A 17,762-nucleotide genomic window follows, 5' to 3' on the forward strand; every position below is an offset into this window, starting at 1 on the left:
TCAGATCTACCAGTTTTCTCCAACCCGATGATGCTGCCCCTTTTCAGCTGGGGCTTCCGATCCCGGCTGAAGCCACAATGGGTCAGCAGAGACATCCAAGAGGAAGTCTGATGAGCACAAGAAAAGACATCCACCCAACAATATGGAAAATTGCCCTGGTATGTCCTGTACACTAAAAGCAGGACAAATCCAACCCAGCCAATTACCGCCCAATTAGTCTACTCTCGATCATCAGTAAAGTAATGGAAGGGGTCATCGACAGTGCTATCAAGCAGCACCTGCTCAGCAATAACCTGCTCAGTGACGCCCAGTTTGGTTTTCGCCAGGGTCACTCAGCTCCTGACCTCATTACAGCATTGGTTCAAACATGGACAAAAGAGCTGAATTCCAGAGGTGAGGTGAGAGTGACAGCCCTTGACATCAAGGCCGCAATTGACCAAGCGTGGCATCAAGGAACCCTAGCAAAACTGGAATTAATGGGTGTCAGAGGGCAAACTCTGCGCTGGTTGGAGTCATACCTGGTACATAGGAAGATGGTTGTGGTTATGGAGGGTCAGTTATATCAACTCCAGGACATCGCTGCAGGAGTCCCTTAGGCTAGTGTTCTAGGCCCAACAACTTCAGCTGCTTCATCAATGACCTTCCCTCTGTCATAAGGTCAGAAGTAAGGATGTTCGCCAGTGATTGAACAATGTTCAGCACCATTCATGACTCCTCAGATACTGAAGCAGTTCATGTTCAAATGCAACAAGATCTGGACAATATCCAGGCTTGAGCTGACAAGTGGCAAGTAACATTCGTGCCACACAAATGCCAGGCAATGACCACCACTAACAAGAGACACTCTAATCACTGTCATAGAATCCCTACAGTACAGAAAGAGGCCATTCGGCCCATCGAGTCTGCACCGACCACAATCCCACCCAGGCCCTACCGCCATATCCCTACATATTTACCCACTAATCCCTCTAGCCTACGCATCTCAGAACACTAAGGGGCAATTTTAGCATGGCCAATCAACCTAACACACACATCTTTAGACTGTGGGAGGAAACCGGAGCACCCGGAGGAAACCCACACAGACACGAGGAAAATGTGCAAACTCCACACAGACAGTGACCCAAGCCGGGAATCGAACCCAGGTCCCTGGAGCTGTGAAGCAGCAGTGCTAACCACTGTGCTACCGTCCCTTGACATTAAATGGTGTAACCATCGCTGAATCCCTCGCTGTAAATATCCTTGGGGTTACCATTGACCTGAAACTCAACTGGACTCACCACATAAACACAGAGGCTACAAGAGCAGATCAGAGGCTAGGAATACTGCAGCGAGTAACTCGCCTCCTGAGTCCCCAAAGCCCATCCACCACCTGCAAGGCACAAGTCAGGAGTGTGATGGAATACTCCCCACTTGCCTGGATGGGTGCAGCTCCAACAACACTCAAGAAGCTTGACACCATTCAGGACAAAGCAGCCTGCTTGATTGGCACGACAGCTACAAACATTCAACCCCTCCACCACCGACGCTCAGTAGCAGCGGTGTGTTCTATCTCCAAGATGCACTGCAGCAATTCACTAAAGATCATTAGACAGCACCTTCCAAACCCACAATCACTTCCGTCTGGAAGGACAAGGGCAGCAGATAAACAGGAGCACCACCACCTGCAAGTTCCCCTCCAAGCTACTCACCATCCTGACTTGGAAATATATCGCTGTTCCTTCGCAGTCACTGGGTCAAAATCCTAGAATTCCCTCCCTAACGCATTGTGGGTCAACCCCAAAACATGGACTGCAGCGATTCAAGAAGGCAGCTCACCACCACCTTCTCGAGGGCAACTAGGGATGGGCAACAAATGCTGGCCAGCCAGCGACGCCCATGTCCCACGAATGAATTTAAAAAGTGCACAGAGAGAGCACGCCTCCTTTTCACGACAGTAACTGCAGTTTTCATATTAAGATGTTAGAAGCCCCAGGTTTTTTAGGAGGTGCATGCATGAGTGGGTGAGCAGTCATATCCTGGAGCGTAAACATTCCTCTAAGTACATATTTTGGTTTTCAACTGATATGCCATAGCGTTATTTTCTCATTGACAAATCCTGTTTCACACAAGTACATACTTCCAGTGAGGCAGCTGTGCTGCGATTCAAGTGATACGTTAAAACAATTTTGTACTTAATAGACTATTGATTAGAAATGAAGTATCCTTGGAGGTTTTCTGTACCACATGACACTTCACAAATCTGATCAGCCATTTACAACAAACCACAGAACATTAAAATTTTATACCAGTTTTGCTTTTCACTGTGACACATGAATTTTTACAGTCAAACCAGACAATAAATATAACATTTGATTCCTGTTTAAGGAACAGGAAGGAGGCATCGCCAATTACCTTCAGTCCTTTGGCTGTCTAGGTCCTAAATTCTGGAATTCCCTGCCTAAACCATGCCACAACTCCATCTTTTCTCTCCTTTTAAGATGCAGTTTCTTCAAACTAGCCTCCTGTTTTAATACAGTGGCTGGGATTTTCTTCACTATTGGTAAAGGCGGGAAAAGGGGCCTTGAAGTCGCCACCTTGTAGTGTGGCATTTAAACAACTTGAAGTCATGGATTCCATGATGTATCGCTGGTGGGCAGCTTCTGATTTGCCATCCCCCCCCCCCCCCCCGGCCCCCCAACCCCCTCCCCCCCCTGCCCCCCATCAGATCAGACACCCCATGATCCGGGTTTCATTTCTAAAGGTTGCCTCAGCGCACAACTGGCAAACCAGGAAACAATCTTCACCCAGGTACATACCTTGGCACTGCCTGGCAATATGTTGGCATCAAGCTGGCATTATGCTTGCAGCAAGTTGGCACTACCCAGGCATCAAGCTAGCACTACCCTGATACCACCCAGATACTACCCTGGCATGGTCCTCTGCCCCCAAGAGCATTGCTGCACCAACCTCTGAGCTCCCTGGGAGTACTGCTTGCCAGGTGCTCGCCTTCAGCAACCAGTTGTGCTTCACGCTGTTCTGACATCAAGCTGCTTTGGATGGATTTTTTGCCTTGGGGGCAAGATTCTGGCATGCGGGCCTATTAAAGATATGTTAATTTATTATAATGAGATTTCTGACATTGAATGGCATGAAACATGGCCAGTCACTGATGGGGAGGGACAATCGCTTCCTGTTTGACGTCATCGTGAAATGCGACTTTGGCCTTCCCATGGTATCTTTCTGTCGCCTGACCCGAACGGGAGTGAAACATTCTGTCTGGTGTCTCTTTATGGCTCAGTGTCAGATTCTGTTTAGTAATTATTCCTGTGAAGTGCCTTGGCATGTTCTATTATGTTTATGATGCTGAAATCTCCCCCTCTCCACCCATCTCACCTCATTGAATCAGGGTTGGCCTCCTGACTTGAAGATAGAATGAGAGAGGATGTTGAAACTACAAATTCTGATTGAATATGATTCTGCTGCTGATCACCTACAGTCTCTCATTGAGGCCCAATTTCTGACCTGTTCTTTTTCGGTGCTTTCTCCGCTCTCGATGCTTCTACCTCCTCTTCCCTCTACCCGTTTCTGCCGGACCGGTCACTTGGAGGCTTTATTTTGCTTGGCCACCATCTCCTGTCGGGGACTCTTGGCTTCTTGGTCAGTGTGGGCGCCCTCTCTTTGAGGCCGCTTTCCTCTTGATTCCCCCTTTGGTGCTGTCCTCGCCCCCTCCTTCCTGCTGTCCACCCTATTCCTCCTCTTCCTTGCTGCTGCTCTGGTGGAAGGATGCTGAGCTGGTGCTGGCCTTGCTCTCGGCCATGGGGGAGACCCCGTTGGTCGAAGAGCTGCTGAGTGGCTGGGGCGGCGGGTTGGGCTGGATGGCGCTGCTGCCTTTCTTCGGCTCATAGCCCAAGGCTAAGATGGTTTTTGTTCAGAGTGGCGCCCAGTTTGGCCACCTGACGCTCCTTGGTGGCAGTTACCGCCTCCAGGATCTGCTTAGCCACTGCCGCTGAATCTCCGCCGCCACCACTTTTCTTCAGCCAGGAGGTGGCCTTCTTCTTGATGGTGCCACCAAAAGCAGGAGGAGCAGCTGCAGAGATATCCACTTTGGCAGGGATGCTCTCGGCTATCTGACAGATCGCCCTCAGTCGGCACCTGTCGCCCTCATAAATCTGCTCTGAATCTACCCCAGTTAGCCTGGTGATAGTGCCACACGACACAAAGCAGCATGTCCTTGTTGTAAAGACTTGTTATTTAATAAAAGTCTCATTGGCATAATTTCCTTGTTTAAATACAACGTGTGATGTGAAAGATAAGATGTTAATCATCATGCAGACTAGGAGTTGAGCTTTGTGGTTGACGCAAAGGAAGCTACTTAAGCAGTGTGGTCACTTTGCGGCCATTGTTCCCAGTCTTTGCCCAGATGACCCAGCTGTGACATGCAGGCTGGATTGAGGCTAATTTGAGATTAAATGTATGTACACCTTTAGTGGACTTTTTTTTAACGCATAGTAGTGGTTCTCGATTTTTTTTTTGTCCAGAGATTACTGAGGCTAGGCAAAAGACCCCATGGACCACCTACCAATATTACCCCACACATTTTCACTTGCCACCTCAAAAACGCTCATCAGAATGGGGTAAATGGCACTGCTTTTGATTATTAATTCATGCCAGCAACCAAAATATAGACATTTACATACTATAAATGTTAACACTGCAGGAGAACACGTTAATTTGAAACACTCTATTTTTATTCTAGACATTGATCAAAGGTTTGCATTCTGCATATGGAGCACAATCACAAAATTTGGTGACAACACAAATGTGGGAAGATTGACAAACAGGAGGACTGCAAAAAACTCAGGAAAACGGAGAGGTAATGGAATAGCAATAATGGGAAACTGTATAGTTCTGGGGGGAAACTTGAGATGGAGCAGGGAGGGTCAGAGATCAAATTGAGGCTTCTACTATTCTGAAGAATTTTGATAGAAGGAATAGGAAAGGTCAAGAGGTGGCTGTAAATTTGGAAGTATTGCTGTGTCTCCTTGATCTGAGGTTTTAGGTGGGTGCAGTAGTGGGCAGCAGTCACCACCTTCCCAATGGCACTGTCCAGTACAGAAGGGCTGTTGACTGGCTGATAGCTCTTGAACAGCAGGATTTGCGCCCGGTGTTCCTTGATCCTGGAGGCTGGCCTGCCGCTAGCCTGTTAAATGCCTGAATGGCGGAGGATGCAGCATGTCTTCTCGAGAAGAGGCAATGTAGGGTTTTTACTTGATCTCCAGTTGGTGGGCTAAGTCCTCTATCGCCGGCACAAGATTCCACTCAGTGGGACACATAGCCTCTATCTATGCGGTGGTGGATTAACTACCACCCGGACCCCTAGGCTGAGCTTTAGTAAGGCCTCCTGACCTTGCCTCCTGCCCCACCCTTCATTGAGTAGAATAAAGTGACGTTAGATAACTTATATCGTTGTACTATGTATAATGTACTACATGTATAATATCATAAAGTTATATGAATCAATTACAACCCTTTTATTCATTTATTTTTCATTTTCTTTACATTTGTACTTTAAAAAGCTTCCGTGTTTTTTGGTTTACAAAAGTGTCGATAACAGCATGTAAATTGCATGTTATATAGTTATGAAAATTTATTCACCCTTAAAAGGGTTAAACCAATTTTTTTTTGCTCTCGGTGGCCCCCCTCCCTTCCGGGCCCCTAGGCTTAAGCCTATTCAGCCTAATGGTTAATCTGCCACTGTATCTATGGTGGAAATCTCTGTGGTTCTATGCCAGGCTGGCTCAATGTGCCGCCCATGGGCCAAATCCCTCCATACAGCCTCCAGAGCTAGTTTTCAAAATGCCAGTCAAACAGTAGAGTTTGACTGGAAGAATCTGCATGGAGATGCTCCTCCAATAACAGGCCATTCCCTTCCCATGTGTGCTGCTGATATCAATGGCACATGTGGGAGAGAAACAATCTGACTGGAGGAGCAGCGAATACCAGTGGCAGTGAGTTTGGAACCTGGGAATGAGAGGCCCAGGGAGCTGAGGGCTGGGATCCAAGGAGTGGGACCTGGGAAACCAAGGAGCGAAGCAGAGGAGCCGAATCCAGAGAGTGGAAGTGCCAGGGCACAGGGCCCTGGGAGCAGAGATGCCAGGAAACGTGGCCCAGGCAGGCTGGCGTAGAGCCAAAGGTGGCAGGAGCAGGGCCCACTGGCATCTGACTGACTGAGTGAGTGAAAACTGTGTGAGAGTGTGTGTGAGGAGAGAGAGAATGTGTGAGCAGGAGAGAGAGAGAGAGAAAAAGTGTGATGGTGGGGGAGAGTGAGAGTGTATGAGGGGTGGTGAGAGGGAGAGAGGGAGAGTTTAAGGGGGAGAGAGAGTGTGTGATGGGATGGTAAGAAAGCGTGGGGGCAGAATGTGTCCAGAAGTCTGGCTCACTCCCAGTATCAGGATTCTTGCCCACCCTCATCCACACACGCTATCATGGGTGAGGGTGACTGAGTGAGCCAGAAGCACGCATTCCCATCCTATTACACTTTAATACTATCTTTATTTATTACTTGTCTTTTTGTTTCCTTTCATACCTCAGTTCTTTTTAAATTAATGTTTAATGTTGTGCCAGACTTTATCTTTCCGAAATTTGCTCATCGGCCCCTAGAGTGAGAAAAGGTTTGAAATGTGGCACCCCAGGCAAAAAGGTTGGACAAAACCCGTTCCAGGCTCACAGTTGGTACAAGCAATCAGAAATCAATATGTGTTATATGTTTACATTCATCCGTACATGAATTACTTCTTTCTTTTCAAAGGATTCAGATCACAAAATGGCAAACAACAACAAAGATCCATGCAAGAAGGAGACGCCTTGCCCGTAAGAAATGCAACCATTATCTTCTTGCTCAGGTTTTAGTTTGGTAATAGATTTTGGGGATGCTGTCTTGTGTGCTCGCACGGCCCAGAAATTGCCTGGATGGTGAATTGGATTTTCCTTCCTCGTTTTTCAGATTCTATTATTTTTTTGTGTTGCAATTTGCTGCAGGTATGAGCTAATACCATCGCAGTGAGGGTGTCTGGGCCCTCCTCCTGAATGCCCTGCACTTGAAATTAAATATTGAAAAAGAAATAGAAAGAGAAAAAGACCACAAGTAAAGGTAAAACGTCAAAGAAAAGATTGATAAAAGGAACAGCTTACTACCTGCAGGAGTGATGCTCCCCAGTTTCAATTGTTTCCTTTCTTGCCCTCCGAGATTGAGTGACATGTCATAACCGTGAAACATGAACATGCCAACCCTAACTGGCTATAGCAAGATTCATTTGTATTCATGTCATGGATCCAACAATCTCTTGACACTTAAAGGGCGGTAGATGGCGTGTTTCTGCTTTTGCAAGGCTGATGTTGGAGCAGTGCAAATCATTCAGCAATTTGGGGTGAATCTCTTAAACTTCTGAGCTTTTTTATGCATCAGTAATGGCTGGTGGTGTTAATTCCACAGCAATTTCCAGACCCTAGTGTCTTCACATTTCTTGTTACCCTAGCGCCAGTGGGGGATGGGAAATGTTTATTTAATTTTTGCAGCAACCCAAGTAGTTTTCGATGGCGTTGGGATTTTCTTCTCATTATGTAATGTGCTGTAAAGTGAGTAGACATGCCGTAATGTAATGTTGTCCAATCACTCCTTCTAATTTTGCCTTGTATTACCATTAAAAGAGCTGCTTTAAAGTTGCATCTATGATTTTAGAATGGTACTGATTATTATTAAAGAGGGTCTGGAGCATTCAAATCTAATATAAGCTGGATAATATTTTCTGGTTCTTTTTAAGTACATATTTTTATACTTGTATTCACTAATAGAGGCATGGTGCCATTTTGCTGCTTTTGGGCAGCGTGTTAAAACGATGGTACCAGTTTTCATTCTTTACTGTTGACCTAACCATGAATCATAACCAGGCTATGACTTGTTTGGAGAAGTGACAGAGAAATTAATCTCTCTCCCTGCTGCAGACTGCTAGTTGAGCACAGCACTGTTGTATCACACCACTAATAGACCAAATAGACAATTCTGCTGCTTGACTTGTATTATTCTTGTCAGTGCAATACCACATTCGGTGTCAGCAGATTTATCCCTTCCCCCACCCGTAGCTACTAATGGATGTCTCATTGAGATGGTGAATTTTAATCTTTACAGCCTGCCAGCCTACTGTCAGCTAGGAGTACGAGCCAGAATGATTAATTCATTCAAGTTGGAGTTTGGGGATCATCTGGCTAGTTTTAAGCAGCAAAGCTAGATAATAATTTCGGATAGCTTTATTCCAAATTGGCTAAGTCTCCTAATCTTGTGTATGGAACAAATCTATATCCATCTGAAATACAGATAATGCAAATCTGAAAAGAATTACATTGCTGAGGGAAGCACATAACATTTGATGGTAACTAGATACAGGAAGCAATTGTAAATGAAATACAGTAAAAGCTGGGATTAATTGTGTAACATAATGGTTATGTTACTGGGCTAGTCATTCAGCCTGGTGTAATAATATAATGAGTTCAAATTCCACCAGAATTTAAATAGAGTATTTTAAAAATTTACAAATCAGAAAGGTAACCAGAAGATGTTGGATTATTGTAAAAGCCCGTCTGGTGTGTTACTGTCCTTCAGAGAAGGAAACTCCAGTCCCACACCAGTGTGGTTGGCTCAGTTGTTTAGGTTTAAAGTTTATTTATTGGTGTCACAAGTAGGTTTATATTAACACTGCAATGACATTACTGTGGAAATCCCTTCGTCGCCACACTCCAGAACCTGTTCGAGTACACTGAGGGAGAATTTGGTGTGGCCAATGCACCTAACCAGCATGTCTTTCGGACTGTGGGAAGAAACCAGAACACCCGGAGGAAACCCACGCAGACACAGGGAGAAAGTGCAGACCCCGCACAGATAGTGACTCAAGCCAGGAATCAAATCCGGGTCTCTGGCACTGTGAGGCAGCAGTGCTAACCACTGTGCCACCATGCAGTTGTATCAAACCATTACACCGCATTCTGGTCCAAGATGAAGGCCAGCACCATCATTTCATGGCAATGAATGACAGGCAATAAATGCCAGCCTCACTCGCGATACCTACATCCCGAGTGCTACAAACGCTTGGCTTTCTGTCCTTGTTGGACCTTTTCCATCAAAATAATTGGATCAGGCAAGTTTAAGATCTCACATTAATATGCTATGTGTTGCAAGGCTGAATGCTGTGAATTTTAACTGAATGGCAAGCCTTACTATGTTGGAGTATTGCATGGCTGAAGATTTACAGAAGGCAAAAAGGACAGAAATAAAAATGTTCTTCATGTATCCGATCACTATTCGCAATGCAGAGGACAACTACAGAAGGATAAAGTGGCTATAACATAGAATTAGTTCATTTGGATTTTCCTATTGGTGCCCCCTGTTTGCAAGAGCAGCTTCCCCCACTATTTTAAATCTGTCTCCACCACCCTGTCAGACAGTGCATTCCAAATCCTGACCACTCGCTGCGTGAGAAGGTTTTTCCTCATGTTGCCTCTGTTTCTTTCGCCATTGTATCTTTAAATCCTTGTCCTCTTCCGACCCTTCCACAAGAGGAGCAGTTTCTCTCCATATCTACCCAGTCCGGATTATCATAATTTTGCCCAGCTCTATCAAATCGTCTTTGAACTTCTCTTTAAGGGGAGCAGCCCATCTTCTCCAATCTATCCATGTAACTGAAGTTTCTCACCTATGGAGTCATTCTTGTCAATCTTTTCTCCATCCTCTCTAATGCCTTTCCACCATTCCTAAACTGTGGTGGTTACAATTAGACACACTGCTGCAGTTGAGGCTGAATTACTGTTTTATAAATTTTCACCATACCTCCTCTGCTTTTGTACTCTATGGGTGCAATCTTCCCAAAAATTGGCAGAGTGCTGGATCAGGTGAGAAAACCTGTGTGAACCTCACATCTGGCTTTTCTCTCCAGATCTAGTGGCACTCTGTTCAATTTCAAACGGCACAGTCAGCTGGAGTGGCTGGGCCTGAAATAGCCTGTAGTGCCGGGCAACTTAGATTGGGACACAGTGTTTAAATGGTGCCCTTATCTCCAAGTTTAATTAAAGGAACCCCTCCCCCCGATCATCAGGACCTCGCCGGCGGATAAGGGAACACCCCCCCCCCCCATTCCCCACATGCAGAAGGGGAAACCCACACCTGCACAGCCCCACCCACATGTCCCCCCCCCCCCCGCATACACAGAAAGGGAACCCCCCCCCCCCCCCCACCAGTGGAGGAGGTTACCCCCGCCCACCCCCAGTGGAGCCCTCTGACAGTACACTCGGCTTTGAGTTTGCAGATGGCTTCTTGTGTGAGATCTTATCAAATGTCTTTTGGAAGTCCATGCATACCACATTGACCCCATTACCCTCATTAACCTTCTCTGTTACTTCATCAGAAATCTCAATCAATTTGAGCACAATTTGCCTTTAACAAATACTAATTCCAACCGTAGAATGTTTAGCCCTGTTTCTGATTCAGATTTGTGTACATTTCATGCAGAATGCAGATAACAATTGAAGGTCACTGAGCTGTTCCCTTGTCACATTCATGCCCAGGGTCATCATCCAGTAACTTTAAGTTATTTAGCGAGTATTTAAATATTTTCTTCATTCTTGGCCTGCGAGTGTTGTTGATAAGACTGGCATTTATCTCCTACCCTCAGTACCACTGAGGAAGTAGTGGTAGGGCACTTTGATACAACTGAATATCTTACGAGATGAGATATGATGGTAGATAAGCAATAGCTAGCATTTAACAAATTAATACATAATTTTCAACAAATATACATTCCTCTATGTCCACTGTGGCTCAGTTAGAAACATAGAAAATAGGAGCAGGAGGAGTCTATTCGGCCCTTTGAGCCCAGCTCCACCATTCATTGTGATCATTGCTGATCCTCCAACCCCATAGCTTGATCCCGCCTTCCCCTAGGATAGGATTCAACCCTCAGAGTCAGATGATTGAGAGTCCAAGTCCCATTGCAGAACTTAAGCACAAAAATTGCAGTATGAGAGGATGGCGCATACAATATAGGGACTGAGTACAGTACTGCCCACATGATGATATAAGAAATGATAGGCCTTGCGCCTAGAAGTCAGTTTAGTATTGGACAGAGCTGTGTGCAGAAGCAAGCACGGAGCCAGCTTCTAGCTTGAACCTTTTACTGTGTGTAATATATATATAGATGGTTCTTGTAGTTAGCAAACATGTATAGTTAACAGACTTAAAACTACAGGAATTTTATTTGGACCGACCAAACATCCTACCATGTGGCGACTTGCAGTGGGGAAAAGCTTCAAAGAAAGGCTTAGAAGCTGAAGATTCCATGGGATGTCCTGGAAGTGTAGCTCCAATTACCAGCATCAGCAGCAGACCTAGCAGGGGTGAGCTAAAGGTTTTAAATTCCAGGATGAAATAAGTCTGGAGAAACTTGTTTAAAAATGCAGTGGTCAGAAATTGCCGTTTAAAACTCCGTCAGAATACCCAAAATCCTGAGTCGGCACCTGGACCGAGCTCCGTCCATGAAAACCAATAAAGAGTTTAATTAAAGAGTTTAATTTATTAATTCGGAAGAATTACGACTGAAGAATCCGCTTCAAAGACCAGCAAAAGCCAGCATTTAATGTTTCATCACCCTAAAGCATAACACGAAAATAGAGAAGTCTGCAGCTCATCGATCCAAGCAGGCATGGTTTAAAATCTTTTTAAGGCTGAGTGTGAGTGTCATTGCAGCGGGAGCCCGCCAAAGCTGGCAAGTGCGGGTAAACCCTTTGGGTGGGATTTTCCAGCCGCACGCGCCCCAAGGTCGGAAAATCCCACCCGAGGTGAACGGACCTGTGCATGGTCCATGTCTCGCCCGTTAGAATTCCCATGGTGAGCGGGATGGGAAAATTCCACCCTCTGTCTTCAAAATAATGGCGCCATCTTGAATTTCAGCAACTTCTTAAAGCCGAACCTACACTTTGAAATTTTTAAACTGTGGATCAGAAATCCACTCTTCCAGATTATTTTGGACTTATCTAAGGCCAAGATCAATCACATTATTGGGAACATCAGAGGAGAAAAATCCTTAGATACGTGATTGTTCCGGTGTGGATCAAAACACAGAAGCTAAATAAATTAACACAATGCTTGACTCAGCAGCTCTGATTGCAGATCACATTATTGCTAGGCAAGGAAACAATAAATCATCGTCAAATTGAGCACAAGTACTAAAATCATTTGATGTTCATTTTAACCTAAGAAGTAACAAAGTCCTTGAAAGGGCTAAATTTAATAAGTGCGTGCAGCAGCCCAGAGAACCCATCGACTCCTTTGTTAATGAGCTGTGCAGAATAGCTAGAGGCTATGAATGTGGAGATCTAAAATCTGAACTTCTCAGGGACAGAAGAGTTGTGGAATAGCAGATGATGCACTCTTGGGCATGTTAAAACTGAAGGAAGATTTAACCCTCAAGGAAGCTATCTAGATTTTTTGGCAGTCTGCACTCCATGTGTAGCACAGATCCATTTCAAGAGGACAAAGTAAGCCGTAGTATAAAGGAAATCCCCCAGTCTAGTTGGTTGAACAGCACAAAAACAAGGACATTCAGGCCAAGGAAAGCAATACCCTAATCAACCAGTAGAACGACTGTGCCAACACTGAAGCAAAGCGTCCCCCTGGATGAGATCAGTGTCCTCCAATTTCATACCAACAGTGTAATAGAACTGGATGCTCAGCAAACGTGCAAGACCAAAACAGCGAAAGCCACAGAAGAGCCAAAGACGATTGAGTCGAGACCACAAGCTTCAGCCAGAAGTGCTGAGTGAATGATCCATCTCAGTCTCCTCCAGCATCACAGCTGTCAGTCTTCAATTCACTTCACATGATATCAAGAAACAAATGAAAGACCTGGATACTGCAAGAGCTATGGGCTCGGACAATATTCCGGCAATAGTACTGAAGACTTTGTGCTCCAGAAGTTGTCGTGCCTCTAGGCAAGCTGTATCAGTATAGCTACAATGCTGGAAAATTGCCCAGGTATGCCCTGTACACAAAAAGCAGGACAACTCCAGCCCGGCCAATTACTGGCCCATCAGCCTACTCTCGATCATCAGTAAAGTGAAGGAAGGGGCCATTAACAGTGCCATAAAGCAACACTTGCTTAGCAATAGCCTGCTCACTGATCATCACTTTGGTTTCCACCAGGGCCACTCAGCTTCTGGCTTTATTACAGTCTTGCTTCAAACATGGATAAAAAAGCTGAACCCCAGCGGTGAGGTGAGAATGACTGCCTTTGATATCAGGGCAACATTTGACATGGCATCGAGGAGCCCTAGCAAAACTGCAGTCAAAGGGAATCAGGGAGAAAACTCCTTTTTCATCACAAGGACAGAAGTGGGGATGTTTGCTGATAATTATATAATGTTCAGTTCTGTTCCTGACTCCTCAGATACTGACGCAGTCCATGTCCAAATGGACCCTCGTCAGACCCCACTTGGAGTACTGTGCTCAGTTCTGGTTGCCTCATTACAGGAAGGATGTGGAAAAGATTGAAAGGGTGCAGAGGAGATTTACAAGGATGTTGCCTGGATTGAGTGGCATGCCTTATGAGGATAGGCTGAGGGAGCTCGGTCTTTTCTCCTTGGAGAGACGTAGGATGAGAGGAGACCTAATAGAGGTATATAAGATGTTGAGAGGCATAGATCGGATGGACTCTCGGAGGCTTTTTCCCAGGGTGGAAATGGCTGCTACGAGAGGACACAGGTTTAAGGTGCTGGGGGGTAGGTACAGGGGAGATGTTAGGGGGAAGTTTTTCACACAGAGGGTGGTGGGCGAGTGGAATCAGCTGCCGCCAGTGGTGGTGGAGGCAAACTCAAAAGGGTCTTTTAAGAGACTCCTGGATGAGTACATGGGACTTAATAGGATGGAGGGTTATAGGTAGGCCTAAAAGGTAGGAATATGTTCGGCACAACTTGTGGGGCCGAAGGGCCTGTTTTGTGCTGTAGTTTTTCTATGTTTTTATGTAAATGCAGCAATATAGGACAAATCCAAGCTTGGGCTGACAAGTGGCAAGTAACATTCATGTTATGCCAGGCATTGAACATCTCCAACAAGAGTGAATCTAACCATCTCCCCATGAGATTCAATAATATTACCATCGCCGAATCCCCCGCTATCAATTTCCTGGGGGTTTGCATTGATCAGAACAGAACTGGACTGGCTACATAAATAACATGGCTACAAGAGCAGGTCAGAGGCTATGAATGGTGTGGCGAGTAACTCAGAAGCTGTGCTTGCCCAATCTTACCTCACCAACTTCCTGTTTAGTTAATTTTACTGTAATTCGCACACGGGGAATGCAAAGAGTCCAAGTTCCGCATTCTGTACCTGTGCATATATTATTCCAATTCTATTGCTTCCTTACAAATCAATAATTGTTTATTAGTTAATCCAATATGGCAGTGTATTGTCTATCGAGAAAGAAACAATAATCTCTGTTTAACGGTAAATTCAATCTCTGATTCTCATTCTGATATATTGTGGCTCAAGCAGTCAGCCAACTGTTGAGGATAACAATCAATTGAGTGATGATTTGTAGGTTGATTTTTAAATAAATGACGGTAATATTGGCAATATTATATTCCCAGCAGAAAATCCCATTCCATCCATGCTCCGAATTCTCGGTATTTGGGTCCTGATGGACACTGGGAGTCCAAATTGGTCAAATCAACCTTGTATGACATGATTACATAGGCTCAGTCTGAAATATCAGAGACTTCACACAAGGGATGCGCCGATGTTAATTGTGCCCAAGTTGTGAATGGATGACCTAAGCACATCTTGCAGGGTTGGCACTCATACTTTCAGCCATGGCTTATTTGGGAGCACGTACGTCTTGAGTCACAAGACTTTGGATTCGAGGGCTGGATTTTATAAGGGTGGGCGTATTGCCCACAATCGTAACATACTGCCAACAGGTTAAACAAGCTGTGAGTGGGACTTCTGCCCCTCAGTGGAAGGACTTCATGCCCTCAAGAGCTGCCCGCTAACCAGACTTGAAGCTGACTCATGCTGTCCAGACCAGGTATTGGATGGGAAGGAATTGGGCAGCCTAGGTGCGGGAGTGGGAGGGGTTGAGGGTGAGGGGAATAAGAGGGCATGTTTTGGAAGCCTGGCATAAAGGAAAAAGGGGGAGCAGGTAACACCTTGAGGGAGGGGGTGTCCCCGATGCTCAAAGGACACATTTCAAATGCTGTGACTTCTACCCTTCCCGCCTTGAGAACTATTTCTAAATAAGCATGCTCGCCCTCCTGCCTGCCTGCCCATGCCAACCATTTTCTGGCATGGGCAGCGCATTATCCGGGTCAGTTGGTTTGCTAAATAGCTCAATTGACCCTTAATTATTTAAAAATGGTGGGCAGGCTGCTGATTCCAGAGCCAGTCCTCCCGTGTCTAATGGGGGACAGCTAAGAAGTGAGTGAGCTTGCCATCCCTTGTATCTTCCATGTACCAACTCACCGCATGTACCAACCCCCCCCCCCCCCCCCCCCCCCGCCCCCCACCCACCCACCAGGTGTAAAATCCAGTCCCATGTCCCCCTCTCAGGTTCAGATACGGTGGCACAGGGATGGCACAGTGACAATGGTTAGCACTGCTGCCTCAGCGTCAGGGACCCGGGTTTGATTCCCGGCTTGGGTCACTGTCTGTGTGGAGTTTGCACCTTCTCCCCGTGTCTGCATGGGTTTCCTCTAGGTGCTGAAAAATGGCAAATGGAGTTTAACCCTGATAAATGTGAGGTGATTCATTTTGGTAGGACTAATTTAAATGTGGATTACAGGGTCAAAGGTAGGGTTCTGAAGACTGTGGAGGAACAGAGAGATCTTGGGGTTCATATCCACAGATCTCTAAAGGTTGCCACTCAAGTGGATAGAGCTGTGAAGAAGGCCTATAGTGTGTTAGCTTTTACTAACAGGGGGTTGGAGTTTAAGAGCCGTGGGTTTATGCTGCAACTGTACAGGACCTTGGTGAGACCACATTTGGAATATTGTGTGCAGTTCTGGTCACCTCACTATATAAGAAGGATGTGGAAGCGCTGGAAAGAGTGCAGAGGAGATTTACCAGGATGCTGCCTGGTTTGGAGGGTAGGTCTTATGAGGAAAGGTTGAGGGAGCTAGGGCTGTTCTCTCTGGAGCGGAGGAGGCTGAGGGGAGACTAAATAGAGGTTTATAAAATGATGAAGGGGATAGATAGAGTGAACGTTCAAAGACTATTTCCTCGAGTGGATGGAGCTATTACAAGGCGGCATAACTATAGGGTTCATGGTGCGAGATATAGGAAGGATGTCCGAGGTAGGTTCTTTACTCGGAGAGTAGTTGGGGTGTGGAATGGACTGCCTGCAGTGATAGTGGAGTCAGACACTTTAGGAACATTTAAGCAGTTATTGGATAGGCACATGGAGCACACCAGGATGATAGGGAGTGGGATAGCTTGATCTTGGTTTCAGATAAAGCTCGGCACAACATCGTGGGCCGAAGGGCCTGTTCTGTGCTGTACTGTTCTATGTTCTATGCTCCGGTTTCTTCCCACTGTCCAAAGATGTGCGGGTTAGTTTGATCGGCCATGCTAACTTGACCCTAATTTCAGGGAGATTAGCAGGGTAAATATGTGGGGTTATGGGGATCGAATGGGATTGTTGTGGGGTGCAGGCTCAATGGGCCAAATGGTCGTCTTCTGTACTGTAGGCATTCTAGGATCAAAGCAGGCATTCCAGTGCAGTACCAGAGCCACAATGTTGGAAGTGCCATCTTTCACGTGAGATGATAAAGTGAGGCTTATCTGCCTGCTCGGGTCGATGCAAAAGATCCCATGGCACTATTATGAGGAATAACAAGGTTTTTTATTCCACAATTAGCATTAAAAAGATTGACCACACCCATCACATCACATTGCTGTTTTTGGGGAGTTTGCTGTGCACATATTGGCTGCCACGTTTCCTACACTGCAGTAGTAAATATACTTTAAAAAAAATACTTAATTGGCCCTAAAGCATTTTGAGACATCTGGTGGTCATGAAAAATACTAATATGTGCAAATCTTTCTTCCTTCTCCTTCTCCTTCCCCCCCCCACCCCCCTCTCCTTTTTTCCCCTCTCTTTTTGCCTCCTTCAGCATCCAACCTGCCAGTGAGGGGGTGAAACATTATCGTGTATTTATTTCAGTTTTTAACATTACCTCTACTGTCGCAAAATATTGTTTACATCAAAAAGGGTTCCCTTTAAGTGGTCGCTGAATATCCCACCCCATCACTCGCGGATTGCATGTTGGGAGCTTGCTGTATGTGGCTTGGACAGGTACAATACTTGCAACTGCAATGTTCCTGGTGTCTTCATGCTGAATTTGACATGTTCAGATGTACACTTCTGCAACTGTAGTGAACTTATTTAAATCCTGGTTTGCGTAGATATGCTCAATATTTTGAGACGTTATCTGTCATTTAGATTAAGTTATTTTCTAGGGCCCTGCAGCAAGTCAGCTTTGTTATTTGTAACTAGTACTGCATGAAATATTTATCTGAGTGCACATTTCTAATGATGCTACACATTAAGTCTCACTGCCTCCAGCAGGCAAAATTGAATTACCATGGAAAATAACTGAAGGCATCCTAGCCTTTAATTATTCGTTTTAATGATATTTCAGAACTTGTGTGGTAAACATTACCACAGCACTAAAGCTAACTGCACCAATAG

General features: G+C 45.5%; 1 protein-coding gene across 5 annotated transcripts in view; it reads left to right on the forward strand.

Annotated features, from left to right (window-relative positions):
- LOC144503904 (uridine phosphorylase 1-like) overlaps positions 1-17,762 on the forward strand; it is a 68,706-nt gene that overhangs the window by 11,800 nt on the left and 39,144 nt on the right. For 2 of the 5 annotated variants that reach the window (XM_078228971.1, XM_078228980.1), the window contains exons 2-3: positions 4,736-4,852; positions 6,788-6,849. The exons of 1 other annotated variant lie outside the window; for it this stretch is intronic. In XM_078228971.1, the coding sequence (XP_078085097.1) occupies positions 6,803-6,849 (47 nt within the window). In that variant the 5' untranslated portion in view covers positions 4,736-4,852; positions 6,788-6,802. The remainder of the gene's footprint in view (positions 1-4,735; positions 4,853-6,787; positions 6,850-17,762) is intronic. 2 more of the 5 variants (XM_078228989.1, XM_078228962.1) reach the window with 2 other exon arrangements.

This window comes from Mustelus asterias, chromosome 2 (genome assembly GCF_964213995.1).
Source record: "Mustelus asterias chromosome 2, sMusAst1.hap1.1, whole genome shotgun sequence".
NCBI classification, from domain to species: domain Eukaryota; kingdom Metazoa; phylum Chordata; class Chondrichthyes; order Carcharhiniformes; family Triakidae; genus Mustelus; species Mustelus asterias.